General features: G+C 42.8%; 2 protein-coding genes, 1 long non-coding RNA gene and 1 pseudogene across 4 annotated transcripts in view; 1 reads left to right on the top strand and 3 right to left on the bottom strand.

Annotated features, from left to right (window-relative positions):
• The window catches only part of LOC125403496 (antiviral innate immune response effector IFIT1-like), a 70,055-nt gene extending 59,347 nt beyond the window's left edge, over positions 1-10,708 (bottom strand). The window contains exon 1 of the mRNA XM_087907965.1: positions 10,059-10,708. Within this exon, the coding sequence (XP_087764091.1) occupies positions 10,059-10,393 (335 nt within the window). The 5' untranslated portion in view covers positions 10,394-10,708. The remainder of the gene's footprint in view (positions 1-10,058) is intronic.
• LOC148121332 (uncharacterized) overlaps positions 1-16,914 on the top strand; it is a 138,275-nt gene that overhangs the window by 100,024 nt on the left and 21,337 nt on the right. The window lies entirely within an intron of this gene.
• On the bottom strand, positions 173-5,355 carry LOC148121334 (interferon-induced protein with tetratricopeptide repeats 2-like). Its single transcript, XM_087907963.1, has 2 exons — positions 5,215-5,355; positions 173-2,059 (listed from the first exon to the last, which is right to left on the bottom strand). The coding sequence occupies exons 1-2, from the start codon at positions 5,217-5,219 to the stop codon at positions 652-654; spliced, it is 1,413 nt and encodes a 470-aa protein (XP_087764089.1). The 5' UTR covers positions 5,220-5,355; the 3' UTR covers positions 173-651.
• Positions 11,240-16,914, bottom strand: part of LOC148121329 (antiviral innate immune response effector IFIT1-like) — an 89,381-nt pseudogene continuing 83,706 nt past the window's right edge. The window contains exon 2 of the transcript XR_015738361.1: positions 11,240-14,942. The product of XR_015738361.1 is annotated as an antiviral innate immune response effector IFIT1-like (transcript). The remainder of the gene's footprint in view (positions 14,943-16,914) is intronic.

Below are 16,914 nucleotides of genomic sequence, written 5' to 3'. Positions count from 1 at the left end.
TAAACTGTTTCTTCATGGCTTTATGATCGTCAAGGATAAATCAACATTCTCTTCATCTTCCCTGGAGTTTCCACTCAAGGTTGAAATAAATATTTATTTCAATTGTCACTATGGTAGACAGAACCCCTCTTATTTCATACAGCTCCACACTCATAGGGAGAGCAGAGTCATATTCAGACTGACGTCCAACTCATGGTAATCCTCCTGTTTCAGCTTCCAAGTACTGGAATTATTGTCTTGAGCAACTGCCCCTGGCTCCTGAGTTTTAAGATGGGCACTGGTATCTATGAAGAACAAAGCTGTGCAATTGCTAAAATAACTCAAGGATGGAAAACTCACCCAGGTGAGGAATTTGACTGCTTTGCATAAATACAGAAAAAGCCCAAGGGAAGCATCCAAAGAGGGTGATTAAAGAATTGCTACCATGGGAACTATTTCTAAGAACTAGAAAGAGATCTACACTTTTCGCCAGGCTCCTGTAGCTATGGCTCCAACTGGTTCCTCTCTCGGAGCTCTCCCCGGTCCAGCAATTCAGGTGCTAACATTTGATAGAAGGGTTCCTGTCCATGAAGTTGTTAAATACATTGAATGGCCACTGGTAAGGGTTTCAGTTTCCTGCCAGCAGTAGCACTGCGGGCACCATGTCACCCCCTACTCGTCCCCATCCTCATGCAAAGATGCTGAAGGGGCAGCCTTCTCAGCATCCAGCACCCTCTCAGCTTCTTTAGCTGCTTGCTGGTCTTCTTCATTCAACTCCCGAAGGAACACCAAGATGTGCAAGGCCTCAGAATCAAATTCATTTTCAGAAAGTCGCCTGAGGGCAATTCTTTGAAGTTTGTTTATCATCTTTCCTTTAGGCTTCGTCTCCCGCCTTATTTTCACACCCTCCATAAAATGGTGGATGGCCTTGTCTTCACACTTCATTTGAAACAACTGGAAATTGCCATATTGTAGGTGGAGCAACTGTTTAAGGCCTGGTGTGAGAACATTCTTGAATTCTTTCTGGAAGTAATAATCGGCTTCTTCATACTGGTTTGTCATGGCATAAAGACCAGCAAGGTAGCTACAGGAATGTTCGAGAAATTCCTTGATCTCCTCTGCTTTCCTTAAGTGGTCAATCGCCAGTCGCATTAGTTCCTGAAACCTCGTTTGATTCTCATTCAATGCAGTCTCTCTTCTATGAACCATTCCAAGGACTTTTGACCTGTAGCAGCACCCAATATGGTAATGCACATAGGCATTGTTAGGCAGGCATTGTAAAGCCTTTCTGAGCAGCTGTATAGCTCTGTCAGCGTCATGAATCTTGTAATAAAACTTGGCTGCACTGAGCAGCACATCTGTCGCACCTGGGGCTTTCCTTATGGCTTCTTCAACTAGTTCCCCTGCTTGGTTTTCATCTACTGTCTCAAGCTTCAGTGCCAAAAGGACTTTAAGATAAGGGTTGTTGGGAGAAAGTCTGAGGGCTTCCTTTAGAGAGTCAATGGAGTCCTGCCATGCTTGCCGGTAGTCCAGACGGTAGCTTGCAATGGCCCATCCAGAGGTGAATTCTGGGTTCTTCGGGTCCTTTTCCAGAGCCTTCTCAAAACACACCTTCCCTCTCTCATTTTGGTTCTGGGTGCACTTTAATCGGGCCCACCCTTCCTCACAGTCAAGCTCAGGACTCTCGATCCTGTAGGGACTGGAAAACTTCTCACAGACCCCTCTCACCTTGTCAAGATAAGCCTGTGCTTTTGAGAGTTGGCCCATGTGATAGTAAACCCAAGCGTAGTTCCCCCAGGTGACCAGACTTCTGATTTCTACTTGGTCAGGATGCTGTTGCTGGATGAAACATTCAGCGTCCTCTAAACTCTTCAGCGCTGCCTCGTTTTCACCTCTGCGGTGCTGGACATAGGCCAGGATGTTGCACATCGTAGCTTTACACTCACTGTTCTGAAACTCATCCTTGTTAAACACCCTGTCCTCAAAGTCATCCAAGGACTCATCTCCTGCTATCAAGTTCCAGGTGAAATGGCATTTTAGCTGCTGGAGCTTGCTCTCCAAGGATTTCTCTATGGGTGTGCTGTGGGACAGAAAAGAAAAGGAACAGTCATTTGGGAGACACCACACGTTCACCTGTCAAGGAGTGGGATCACAGCGAATATTCCTTTCCTTCTAAAGAGTGTTCATCTAAACCTAAACAAGAGACACGCTTCCCTTTCCTTTCTTTCAATATTTGTCATATGTCTGAATTACTGCATAAGGAAGTAAGGGTTTGCTCATTTTAGGCAGAAAAACTGACAGAAGGAAGTGAGTCAGCCCTAGATGGCATTTGGGTTTCCTAGAAAGACTGTTTCTGTTAGCTACTTCCTGCCTGTGTTGGAGGGTCTGTGGACCCAGCACAGTCAGTGTTATTCCTGGAGCTTTTTACTTAGAGATAGTAACTGAATTTCTTCTTACAAAATCCCACCACAGTTCTTCACAGACCTTGAAAGAACAGCACTCAATTTCATACGGAAGAACAGAAAACCCAGAATAGTTTCAACAATCGTGTACCATAATGGTTCGTCCAGAGGCATCACCATCCCTGACATCAAACTCTACTATAGAGCTATAGTAATAAAAAAAAAAAAACAGCTTGGTATTGGCATAAAAACAGACATGTAGACCATTGAAATCGAACTGATGACCTATACCTTAATCCTCACACCTACGAGTACCTGATTTCTGACAAAAAGTAAATGTACTACAATGAAAAAAGGAAAGCATCTTTGACAAGTGGTGCTGGTCTAACTGGATGTCAACATATATTAGATTGCCAAGGGATCCATATCTACCGCCAAGCACAATGGATCCAAATGAATCAAAGACCTCAACATCTGACATGGGTTCAGGGAACCGAGCTCTATTCCTCTAGAAGAGCAATATTTGTTTGCAATTCCCAATCTGTCTCTCCATCCCCAGTCCAATTTTTAATATACCTTTGATGTGCTTTCTTTGTTTAGTCTAGCTTCTTGAAATTTATCACATTAGTTGTGTCTTTTATTTAAACATTTTTATTCTTATCTGCTGTTGGATCACTCTGTTAACCATTTATTGTTAAAAGATAGTTACTATCTTTGTTTTAAATTCTTTTATTTTGTATCTTGTACTTTGCACTGGGTGCCCCTTTCCCTGCCCTCTTCTCTCTCTGTTTCGTTGCCCTCACTCCTCTCTCAAAGCCTCCATGTGCAGTGTTCCCACTTTCACTTTATGTCACATGCGCCCTGGGGCCCTCCGTCCCCCTGCTCTCTCTTTTATATCACATGTGCTCTGGTGCCTCCCTGCCTCCCTCCCTCCCTCTTTCTTTTATATCATTTGTGCCCTGGTGCCCTCCCTCCCTCCCCCTGTCTTTTATATCACAAGTGCTCTGGTAACCTCCCTCTGATCGCTTCTCTTTTAATGTCTCTTTTCTGTTTTCTTCTGATCCTGATTCCATTTCTAGTTCCCTGACATCTACACACATTCATATAGTTACACATGTGTAAAGCTAAGATTCACAGATTAGAATAAGCAGTGTTTGCCATTCTGTGTCTGGATTTTCTTACTTACTATTTCCTAGTTCTATCCATGTTCCTTTGGATTGCATAATTTCATTTTGTTCTGTAAAAACACATTATAATTAAAATATAACTGCTTCACTTCCCTCTTTCCCTGTTTTTCCTCCAGTATCATGTGTCTCCTCCCTCAAACTACTTCCATGCTCTCCACTCTCAAATTAATAGCCTCTTTTTCTTTGAGCATTTGGCATATTTTTGGATATATATGCAAAAATCTCCAAATACAATCTGCTGAGTCCATCTTTTGATGTTTGTGTGTATGTGTTTAGGGGCTGAACACTAAGTAACCAGTTAGGGAGCTCATCCCTAGGAGAGGATAGTCCTTTAATTTTTTTTAAATGGCAGAATAAAATTCCATTGCATGTACCACAATTCATTATTCATTTATCATTGTTGGACACCTAGGTTGATTCCATTTCCTTGTTTCATGAAGGAAAAAATACATCTTAGTTTGCAATAAACATGGATGATCTGCAATAAGATTAAAGTCCCTTTGGGCATCTGCTCATTCGAACTACTTATATCTTATTTCCAATCATTCTTGAATTTCACACATTTTACCATCATTGGGATATTTCATCTAATAATTGTATTATATATGCTAGCAATGCCTCAAACCTTTATTTCAGAATGAAATGTAGTCTCCACATTCTTCGCCTGTTTCTTCTTCTTACATTGGTGATATTTCATTTTGATAGCTTGCTAATACTTTCATATTCTTTTTAATATCCTTTTGAATTTTATTCTCTCAGATTTATAGTTTATACCAAGGATAGGATGTGTGGCTGCAGGAGAGGCTTATAGACATTTAACTCCTTTTCCCTCAGAGTACCATTGTGACTCTTAAAGTCTTTTTTCCTCTTTTAAGATTCCCTTCAGTCTTAGCCAGAGACAGAAAAAGAAATAAGCAGGAAACAAAGTAACCCAGCACAGAAGCCTCTGGAACATTGTGGATTCTCACTTCCATTTTCCACGCTGTCTATAAACAAGCTATGTATCGTAACACTACAGTTTCTGACTTGTACAGTTGATAGCTGGAAACCCAGATAGAGCGACAAAGATCGTGTTTGACGGTACTGAACCTCTGTGCTACCAGACAGGGGACAGAGCTGAGAGGCAGTGAATGAGAGGAGCTCCTTCCTCCTGTGCTCTGCTTAGTTCGCAACCCTTCTGCATTCTGAGACTAATCCAGCAATTGCAAGTAAACTTCAGAAGAGGGGGAAGCAGTGTTAGTGGTCAAAGTACATCTTTAACAATAAAGAAATTTAAAAAAGAATACTGTTATATAATATTCATATTAGATACTCTCAATTTAATTTTGCAATGATAGGGGAGGGGGACAGAGAGAGGGAGGGAAGGACGGAGAGAAAGGGAGAGAGAGAAATCACAAGAACAATTCTCCCAGATCCATCTTTATAGGAAGTCCCTAAGAGATCAAACAACCCTCTCTGATGTCAGGTAGATAAGCAAATCTGGAGGAAACCACAGTGAGTCTCTATGACAGACTGACAGCTGGAGAGACAGAGGTGTGAAAAGTAAAACCAGGACTGGCCTCTCTTGGGACCTTGGCTGCTTAGGATTTGCATCTGTCATCAAGGCTGACTACATTCTCCTCACCAGCAGAGAAAGGAGGGCATACCTCATGGTTGCTGTGCCTCTCAGCTGTGTTGAAGGACTCAGAGCGGCTGTTGGCAGCTGCAGTCAATCTTGTCCTCTGACTCCTAAGGAAGCGCTATAGACCCATATTTATTACCAGCAGCTGATTTCCTTTCTTGTTTCTCTGCAGTTGACCCCACAGAAGAGAAATGGAAACCAGAAAGTAAAACTGATGTCACTTTTTGTTTACAAATGAGTTGAAAGAAAGCCAAGCCTTTGTGCTGTGAGTCAGAAAGTATTGATGTCTTCGATTTGCAACAGAGAGGGTATTCACCCTGGAGAAGGAAACCTTTACCACAGCATCCAGCCTCTTTATCGCCTCAATAGTCCATCCTCACTCTCCTCACCCCTATGACCCACAGGCCACTGTAGGGAGCAGTTTCTATTCCCAGCAGCAAGGATTTTTCTCTGCTTCATTCACTACCTCCTTTCCTTCAAAAATAAGGGTACACTCCCTGCTGCCTGGCAGAGACTTGAAATGCAGATGTTGAATGAATGGACACACAGTTCCAAGTTGGAGCTCTGATAGCCCTCTACCTGCATTTCTAGGCTGTGGCTCCCTGAGGGAAGTGAGCCCCTGCTTCTGGAGGCTTTAGTTTCTCCTATTCTGAACTGGAAACAACACTGCTACCAGATCACCATGGTGATGGGAGGATGAAGTAGATGAATGAGTGAAATGTTCTAGAATCATGCCTGGTCCCTAGTAAGTAGTATAATTAGTAACCAAAATCATTAACTGGAAACCAGAAGGGGCAAACTTTGGATAGTTGCTTTTTCCAGAGCCTGAAATGGTCTGACATTCCATGACCTGTCAGGATCGCTGACAATATGGAGGCAAATCATGTTTAGGGCACTCTATACATCCCTGGCTTCCTGGGACCCGCCTTCTGGGGCAGCATATGCATTCCCAGGTGTTCAGCAGCTCTCATCTGTGATGAAAGAGAAATGTGCTGGTCTTGTATTTTCCTTATTTATGCTTGTGTTCGTTAATCTTGGCCGTCTGCTAGTCTTGGTAAAGCACAGGTCTGCCTCTGTCTGTGGAAGTGTTTCCAGAGACACTGGCAAATGAGAAATCAAACAAGATGGGGAAGACCTAACCTGAATGTCAGTAGCACGGCAGAAGGGGGGAAGCTGGCAAGAGCACCCATGATGAATAAACCCTACTTGACCACTTGAATGTTTGTAATGCTGCCCTCTCCCAAGAACACTCCACGAAGACTCACATGAAGACTCTTGTTTTTGAAACTTTGAACACTGACTTCCACCAGGATTGATCCAAGTGCCTTCCAGACCTCAGTCCTTGAATGAGGTGTCATCATTGGTCCCTTTTTTTTCTCAGGCATTCAGCAGTTTGGCCTGAGCAGCCATTGGCTTTCTGGGCTCTCTACAGAAGGATACTCTGGAAATATACGACCTCTGAATATGCATGGCCCTCTAATACATCCCATTATTATAAACCCTTTGGGAAACTCTGGCCCATATACCACTCTTGAAAACAGAAGAATTACAGAATATACAGACCCATAGGTCAAAAGGTCATAACATAATTTCCCGATGTGTTTTCTGGATCACACCAAGACCCACTACTAAAAGTAGATTCTCACCTGCTTCATTTCCTTCTGTCCTCGCTGACAAATCAAAATGTTTAAAGTGATTTTCCACATGAACTTCAGCAGTTAATGTAGCATCTCTGTTTCCTTCCTCAGAACATACTTTAATTTGATTAAATGTTTTTCCCGAAGCTCCATGTCCCAAAGTCTTGGTTCACATCTGATGGTACTAATGGTTCCAATGAAAGGCAATTAGGTCATTGATGTCTCTGGAAGGGATTTGGGGGTCCTAACCTCTTCCTGTCTCATTCCTCAGGTCCTGGTCACCATGTGACAGGAGCTTCCTTTGCCCTGTTCTCTCCATTGTAATGTATTTGCTGCAGGCCCCAGTGATCAATTACTGAAACCTCTAACACCAAGAGTCAAGATAAATCTTTTTTCTTTTTAAGTTAGTTGCTTCAGGTATTTTGTTATAATCACAGAAATTTAACTAACACAGAAATAAACTCAGTATTATTTCTCTTGCTGTGGTTCAAATGTATCTGTAACATGAGGGGGCCTACTTGTTTGTGTTTTCTGTCTCTCCCGTCCCCCAGATGTTTAGTCCCAGAGAAAAATCACACTGAGATCTCTATAAGTTATAAAGCTGATTGTCCCATTAGGTCAGGCTTCTTACTGGCTAACTCTCACATCTTGATTAACCCATTTTTCTGATCTATGTTAGCCATGTGGCTCAGTACCTTTTTCAGTGGGGCAGCTCACATCCTGCTGCTTTGGTGATCTAGGCAGGAGTGGGAGGAATCAACTTCCTCCTCCCCAGAATTCTCCTGCTCTCCTTGCATCATTTCCACTTCCTGTCTGGTTTTCCCACCTACACATCTTGCCTGGCCAATCAGCATTTATTTAAAACATGATTAACAGAATACAGACAATTATCCCACACCACTTCCCCCTCTTTTTTTAAAAAAAAACAAAGGAAAATATCCATAGTCCATTTTTTTGGGAATGTGGGCGTAGTATGTATTCCAGGCTACTTCCTGCTGGTTGGGGGCGCTGATAATCTTAAGGGGACCTAAAGGAAGTTTAGAGTTATGATCAAGTCCTGGCTGAAGAAAGTATCCTGTGAGTCTTGATCATCTCAGGCAGCAGTCTTGAATCTATTCTGGATGAAGAACTCAGACATCTGGGCCATCTATTCCTGTCGGAGATTTTTCAGGTGGCCTCCCTTGGTCAAAGATGATTTTTCTTAACTCTAAATAAATCCAGAGCCTCTCATTTTCTGTGGAAACAAAAGCAAAATCTCTTCTCCAAAGTAACATACCTTTTGACTTCAATTTTGAAGCCAAGGTATTTTCAAAATACCTATCTTGTATTAATTCTGCAGCATTTATAAGCAAATATCTTTTAGCAGCTGTTGCTCCTTCCTCAGCATTTAAACAATTCAAAGAGAGCATAATAGCATACAGTATCCGCATTCTCTGTGTATTTTCCATCTTTACGTGGAAAGATCTCAGCATTCAGCCTCCCCTGTGCACTTGGAGATCTCAGCATCCAGCCTCCCCTGTGCACTTGGAGATCTCAGCATCCAGCCTCCCCTGTGCACTTGGAGGTCTCCAGCCTTTCGCACACTGCAGGCATTCATTTGCAAACCACAGTCCTAGCCACCTGCTAGAGTCATGGTAACTCTGGACCCAGGCACAGCTTAGTCACTGACCCTATGACCATGACTGTCACCTGACAGCCCTTAGTGTCTTCTGCCCTCTTGTTTATTTTATTCCACAATTTTATACCTCTGTGTTTTCTGTATTTTGTCTCATCAACAACCGAAGCTCACAGCCTCCTCCATACTCATGCACTATAGATGCTTCTATGTGCAAGAACAGAAAATAGTTGCCTATGGAAGAGATGATCACTGTAGCCCTAAATTTAAGAGAAAACAACTCTACTGTCTGACATTTTCAACCCAAAAGGCAATATCAAACATAAAAGCAAGAGACATTTACATAAAAAACTTTACATGGAGCCAGCCAGTGTTGTGTATGCCTTTAATCCCAACACTCAGAGGCAGAGGCAGGCAGATCTCTGTGATTTCACGATGAGACTGGTCTACAAGAGCTAGATCCAGGATAGGCTCCAAAACTACAGAGAAACCCTGACTTGAAAAACAAAACCCAAAATATCCAGAAACCAAAAAAATAAAAAAGAATCCAAAGTGCCTACTACTTCTTTATGTTTTATATATGTATATGATTGTGAATATACATACATATATGCATAAATTCCTGGGGCAATTTAGTGTCCTGCGGGAAAAGATTTAAATATCTCTCATCAAGTAGAATAGAATTTCCACATTTTTGTTTTTTACTAATGGTCAGAAAAAATAATGTGTCCTGTCTTGTGTTAACCCAGCCAGGGATGGGTGAAAAGCACTTGAACCAGTAAGCTTAAACAGCATCGCAAAAGATCCTCTGGGAGTAAGTTGGGTCCATTCCAAGGGCAATGAATATGTAGGGTTAGGAGATGGGAAGGAAGACACTCTAAGCAACTTCTCTCTTTTAGTACTCTAAGTACATAGAGTGGTAACTTATTGTGTTGTAGGAGGCTGCGTGTTCTTCCCAACTGCCCAGAACCAAAAAGACCACACAGACACTGTATTAATTAAATCACTGCTTGGCTCCTTACCTCTAACTTCTTACTTGCCAACTCTTACATCTTAATTTAACCCATTTCTAGTAATCTGCATATCACCATGTGGCTGTGGCTTACTGACAAGATTCGGACCAGAGACTGTCTCTGGTGGAGTTACATGAGTTCTCTCTGACTCTGCATTCTTTCTCCTAGCATTAAGTTTGGTTTTCCCCACCTAGCTCTGATCTACCCTATCACAGACCCCAAACAGATTTAATTAATGGTATTCACAGCATATAGAAGGGAATCCCACATCATTATTTTACTCCTGAAATTCTCATTGGTAACTGTCTCTCTCTATGGGATGAGCATGCTAATGTATCACCCAGGGATTTGAACTACATGTCTGAGACAGCCTTAAAAACTCTAGCAAGTATTCTTTCACTCATCCAGCCCCAGGCCCACATTATAACCACTGAACAAATTCTCTGGGCCATCAGTACAATTAGCATCCTTGTTCCCTTTTCAGTAGTAAAAAGAGAGCCCATAAGACATAACAAAAGAATGTTAGCAGACTTAGTGAGACCTGGCCACAAGCAAATGTCTGTGTCCTGGGTTCACTCAAACTGCATTGCAGGGGAATCCTTACCCCATGGTGGCTGTGAAGGTGGCTGCGGTTCTTTGGGTTTTCACCAGGAGAGGACTCTTCAGGATCCTTCCTTGGTGCTCCGCTCTCTTCTGGACTTTCGCACCAACTGGACTTCTCATATATAAGCTGGAAACAGTGCTATAAAATGAGGTGTGGTGTGGCACACACCAGTAGGAAAATGAAACTGGAAACTGAAACAAAGCCTTCAGGTTTCTCGTCAGCGAAACTGTGGACAACCAGGGATTGTCCTTCTTGCTCTCTCCTCTGAACTGATGGGGAGAAGGCTCTTGGATAGACTGACTTGTCAGTTCCACTGTCTGTCCAGAGAGAGACATCCCTGCACCAGGGATGTGATGCTGTTACAAAGGGGTTGATGAAGGCGATGGGAACATAAAGAACCAGACTGCCATCTTCCCAATTATTTTTTCATCAAAAGAACTGAAGTTCTGCAGTTTCCTTGGAAGTGAGACTATAGTCATGTTGATTTGATGGGATGGAAAAAGGGAAGTTTAGGGATAGCAGAGTCTATTTGCAAGTTGGTTCCTCTACAGTCCGGAACTGGTCCAAACCACTTGGTTTGCTGTGTGACTTTCCTTATCAACTTCTGCAGATTCCATCATGACCTTATGTATTCTATTGCTGTGATGAACACCATATCCAAAAACAACTTGGGAAAAAATGTTTATTTCACTTATACTTAAAGATCACAATCCAACACTGAGGAAACTCAGGGCAAGAATTCAAGGCAGGAAATTGAACAGAAATCATGGAAGAATTCTGCTTGCTGGTTTACCTACTAGTAAATGTACAGCTAGATATCTTATAGAGACCAGGGCCACAGGCCTAGGGATGAACCCACCCACTGTGGAACAGGTCATCCAAAAGCAGGTGAGACGCAAGGCCAAATCATACAATTTGCCCATAAGTCATTCTGATGGAGACAGTTCTTTCCAGATGACTCTAACAAGTATCAAGCTGAAAATAAAACATATCCAAGATACGATGCAAATAGACAATTGCATCTTTTAAATTGTCATCAAAAAAGCATAACAAATTTGTTACTGCATGTAGCCCCATGTTGGGCGCCATTTGTAACATGAGGGCCGGCTTGTTGGGGTATCTTTCCCGACCGGTACCCCTCAGCCAGCATGCCCCAAAGAGAAATCATACACAGGACTCCATAAGATTATAAACTGATTGGCCATGAGCTCTGGCTACTTATTAGTTTTTATAACTTATGTTACCCCATTATCCTTATCTACTTTAGCACATGGCTCCATACATTTCTCAGCTGGGCAAATTACATGCTGCCTCTTCAGTGATCTGCGCAGGAGTGAAGGAATGGCTTCCTGCTTTCCAGAATACTCCTGTTCTCATTGCATCACCTCTACTTCCTGTCTGGTTTACCCACCTATATTGCCTCCCTGGCCAATCAGCGTTTTATTAAAATATGATTAACAGAATACAGACAATTCTCCCTCATCATTTCCCTTTTATTTTTTAAACAAAGGAAAGTACCCATAGTCCATTTGTTGGGAATGTGGGCGTAGTATTTCAGGTTACTTCCTACTGGTTGGGGGCGCTGATGATCTTATGGGGACCTAAAGAAAATTTAGAGTTATAATCAAGTCCTGACTGGAGTATCCTGTGAGACCTGATCATCTCAGGCAGCGCCTTGAATCCATTCTGTATGTAGAACTCAGACATCTGGGCCATCTGTTCCTACCGGAGATTGCTCAGGTGGTCTCCCTTGGCCAAAGATGATTTTTCTTAACTCTGAATAAATCCAGAGCCTCTCATTTTCTGTGGAAACACAAGCAAAATCTCTTCTCCAAAGTAACAAACCTTTTGACTTCAGTTTTGAAGCCAAGGTATTTTCAAAATACCTATCTCGGGTTAGATCAGCAGTATTTATAAGCAACAGTCCTTTATCAGCTGTTGCTCCTTCCTCAGCATTCAAACAATTCAAAGAGAACATAATAGCATACAGTATCAAGATTCTCTGTTTATTTTCCATCTTTATTTTAACCTCTATTTCTTTTATTTTTACTTTTACTTTTTGAGACAGGTTCTCTGTATATCTTTGTCCTGGAATAACTCTATAGACCAGACTGTCCTTGAACTCACAGAGATTTGCCTACCTCTACCTCCCCAGTGCTGGGATTAAAGGTGTTTGCTACCACACCTTGAACTCACAGAGATCCATGTGTCTCTGCTTCCCCAGTGCTAGGATTAAAGGTGTGTGCTACCACACCTTGAACTCAGAGATCTATCTGTCTCTGCCTCCCAGGCATTGGGATTAAAGGTGTGTCCTACCACACCTTGAAGTCACAGAGGTCAACTACCTCTGCCCCTTAAAGTCCCAGAGGTCAATGTACCTCTGCCTCGCAGGCATTGGGATTAAAGGTGTGTACCACCACACCCTACATCTCCCTTTCTTTCTTTTTTATTTTTAATGACTTTAACCTTTTAGCCTGCATATATTTTTAACACATAGTAAACCATTTAGAGGTTTTCTTCCTATTTGAATCTCTCTTTACTGTATATCTCTCTGTTTCTGACCACATGAGTCTTTAAGGAGAGGACTAAAACTGTGGCTTTTATGGCTGGAATTAGCCCATTCCTTAGCTTTCCAACGTCGTGGCTGAGGTACCAGCCAGAGCTGTGTTCACTGCCACAACTCTATGGCATTTCAAGGTCCTTGAAAGCAAGCTGCAGCATTCTGCTCACAGACCACACTCAGTTGGACTGCCTGCCTGAAAGAGTCAGAGTTTGCTCTGGCAGGACAGCCGGCATTTTACAACAGCACAGCTTTTTTTTCCTGCTACGGCTGAAAACCCAAAAATCATGCGTTCAGCTTTTTACCAACACTGTTTAAGTGTTTAGTGGCAGGACCTCTTAAAGAGCTGCAAGGTTTTGCCGCTAAAGCTGAGTCAGGAAGCCTCTCTTAGATGGGAGTGTTTGCTTTCCTCTAGCAAGCAGAGCAGACCCGAGAAATTGCTGCTACCAACAAAACATGCTTTACTTTATTTCCCAAGCTTTCTCAAGCTTTCTGTGGATTCAGTTATCCACGTCTGGGCACCATATGTAGCCCCATGTTGGGCGCCATTTGTAACATGAGGGCCGGCTTGTTGGGGTATCTGTCCCGACCGGTACCCCTCAGCCGGCATGCCCCAAAGAGAGATCATACACAGGACTCCATAAGATTATAAGATTATAAACTGATTGGCCATTAGCTCTGGCTACTTATTAGTTCTTATAACTTATGTTACCCCATTATCCTTATCTACTTTAGCACATGGTTTCGTACCTTTCTCAGCTGGGAAAGTTACATGCTGCCTCTTCAGTGATCTGCGCAGGAGTGAAGGAATGGCTTCCTGCTTTCCAGAATTCTCCTGTTCTCATTGTATCACCTCTACTTCCTGTCTGGTTTACCCACCTATATTGCCTCCCTGACCAATCAGCGTTTTATTAAAATATGATTGACAGATTACAGACAATTCTCCAGCATCAACTGCAGTTGCTTTAACTTGATATTTTTAGCATATAAATATTGAATGAAGGTATTTATATAATTTAGGCTATGGCACCTAAAAAGGGCTTTCCTTGTATTTCTCTAATAAGCTGAAAGTCTTGTTGGTTTTTCAAAATGCCCAGGACTGTGAGACCTCTCCTGCTTTCAAACTCTCTTCTTTGCTCATCTCTTTTGCTCTGAGGTTAAAGTAGTGGGTGATTGCCTTGTCTTCTGAATTTTGATGAAATAGCTGGTAACGGCCATAGCGGTAATGAATGTCCTGCTCTATGTGCCCCTGCAAGGTTCTTCATGTTCAGCGCCTTCTGGAAATTTGCCTCAGCTTCTTCATATTGGCGAATTTCTGCCTGCACTTTAGCCATGCAAACATAAGCCATCTCAAATGTGGGCCACAGTTCCACAGTCTTCTGAAATTCACAAATGGTCCGTTGGGCCATTTCATTCATATTGCTCTGCCTTCTGGGCTGTTTGTTTCTGGATGTCTTCAATTGGATTATTTGTTTCTTGTAACAGAGCCCTATTTGGTAACGCAGGTAGCCAGAGTCAGGTGATGTCTGCAAGGCCTTGTGTAGGAGTTGGAGAGCTTGGTCTATGCAGCGCTTCCTTCGGAAATACTTGGCTGCATAACGAAAGACATAGGTTTGACAGGATGTGCTGCTGAGGGCTTCTTCAATGTGTCTTTCTGCTTCTTCTGTTTCTCCTACATCCTGAAGTTTCAGGGCAAGATAAACTTTAGTATATGTATATGTTGGATTTAACATGACAGCCTTCCTTAGCGGTTCCAGAGAAATATTATTGTCATCACAGTCTTCACGATAGGCGGTGATGGCATAGCCAATGCTGTATTCAGGGTTTTCAGGCTCAGCTTCCAAAGCTTTTGCAAAGCAGGCCATGGCTCGTCTATAATTCCGTCCTCCACACTTCAGCAAGGCCCAGCCTTCTTCACAGTGCATCTCGGTATCCTGTAGCGGAAGGGACTTGCAAATTCCTTGCAGTTATTTTCCACCTTGTCCAGGTAGGTCTGGGCTTCTGCCAAGCTGCCCATGTGGTAATGCACCCAGGCACAGTTGCCCCAGGTCATCAAGCTTCTTTTGTTCAACTGCTCTCTCTGGGCCAAGGCTTCTACTTCTTTCAGGCTCTGCAGGGCTTCCTCACGCTGGCCTGTCAGGTGTCTCACGTAGGCCAGGAGGTTGTGCATCCTCACTGTGCTCATGATATCTATTAGCCCAACCTGCTCCAAGATTCTCATTTCTTAATCAGGTACGTCAATGTCTTCAAACAACAGCATCCTCGTGAAGTGACAGCTCAGCTGAAGCAAATTCTCCTTGACCTGATCAGCACCAGCATTCTCTCTGCAAGAAGGAAGCAAGATGATTGGTTATGTGAGACACAGCCAGAAACTGACACCACGGAAAACACATTTTACAACATTCTTGCTTATCTCCTTGAAGTGTGACATTTTGTTCCTTTAGAATTTCTCGATATTTTTTCACATCAATCTCTCAGGTCCGTTTATGAGAACTGCCAGAGACTCCTTGTCCATGCATGTCTATGTACTTGTACTTACAGACTTAGCCTGCAAGTTACTCCTTTCAGTCGTAACTGGACATGTTCACACAAGTAAAGACACGCAAACATACATGTCAGACTCCTGTCCTAAGGTTTGGAACTCTACAAAACTATTTCCCCTATACTTATGTCTTTGAGGACAATGTGTACAAGTGCCTGCCACCTGAACTGATCTAAATAGGACCTGTCCATGGGTTCAACACTCAGTATTGAGGAAAAATCATTGCAGTGTGGCTCGAGAGAACCAGAAAAAAACACCACCAACCTTTGGAGGTTTGGGGGGAATTTTCAGGACTTGAGAGTCTGGAAAAGGTGGAGAGAGGGTCAGTCAATTACTCAGTTGTCTTGGGATCTTTCAGGTCTCTATCTCAATTTCTGACTTCTGAGTTTTTATTACATTAGGTCATCTTTTCATGTGACATCTACAATGCCAAAAATAGTAGAATACAGGTGTGCTACCTTGTATTGCCCATAACAGTGCAAACTACCATCCTTCCCCAAAGGGTGAGCCAATGGAAACAGACAGTCATCAAACAGTCATCTAGATACCTCATGGATCAGGTTAGCTCCCTGGTACCGGTGCCTCCATCTATAAATGCTATGGAGATTACAATGGAGATTACACTAGGCACCACTGATGGGCTCCTCTTCCAGGTTCCTCTTATGCTAAACCATAGTGTTTCCTAACCTTCCTAATGCTGCAACCATTTTTTACAGTTCCTCATCTTGTAGTGACCCCCATACATAAAATAATTTTGTTGCCAGCTTATCACTATAATTTTGCCTCTGTTATGAATCATATTGTAAATCTGGGTCATGCTCCATGTGGAGCATGCCCCAGATGGAGCGTGACCCACAGGTTGAAAACCACTGACTTATAGAAACCTTGTCTTCTTCTTTCAGTGAAGGTCCCACTTATAATCCCACAGTGACTCTTTCTGAAGTCCCCTTCTGTGGTGCATTAGCATCAGTTCTGCAGACTGTAAGAGCCGAACATAGCACCACTGACTCAATGGAAGTTTTGTGTGACTGTGAGCGTTGACTCAGTGGGTCCTGGATTAAAGTCACCTTAGTCTACAAACCTCTCTAGCTCAAATCCTATTTCCTTTGCACGACACTAGTTTAATTGCTGGTGCAGGAGAATTATCTGTATTCTGTCAATCATATTTTAATAAAACGCTGATTGGCCAGGCAGGCAGTATAGGTGGGAAGACCAGACAGGAAGTAGAGGTAATGCAATGAGAACAGGAGAATTCTGGGAAGCAGGGAGGTTCCTCTGCCACTCCTGCGCAGACCACCGAAGAGGCAGCATGTAACTTGCCCAGCTGAGAAAAGTACGGAGCCATGTAAGGCTAACATAGGTTAGAATAATGGGGTAACATAAGTTATAAGAGCTAATAAGTAGCCTGACCTAATGGGCCAATCAGTTTATAATCTTATGGAGTCCTGTGTGTGATTTTCCTTGGGGTTTGCCAGCTCTGGAGTACCGGGTGGAACAGAAACCCCAACAAGTCGGCCCCTCATGTTACAAATTGCAGAAGTTCCCTGAACATTATTCACTTGAGGACCGTGGAGTGCATGGAATAGGACAAGGACGATGACTGAAATGATGTGATGTTTGGTCAAAATTTGTTTGCCTCTTTTACCTGTAGAAACTATAGAACCATGGAAAGATTCCCAGTCAGTGCAAACCCTGACTTCTCTTTCTCCACCACCCGGGTTCTTTCAATATGTATACCTCATGCAACCGTAGTA

Source organism: Myodes glareolus, chromosome 7 (assembly GCF_982192425.1).
Source record: "Myodes glareolus chromosome 7, mMyoGla1.1, whole genome shotgun sequence".
Taxonomy (NCBI): Eukaryota; Metazoa; Chordata; class Mammalia; order Rodentia; family Cricetidae; genus Myodes; species Myodes glareolus.
This window is presented reverse-complemented; position numbering and strand designations above follow the sequence as displayed.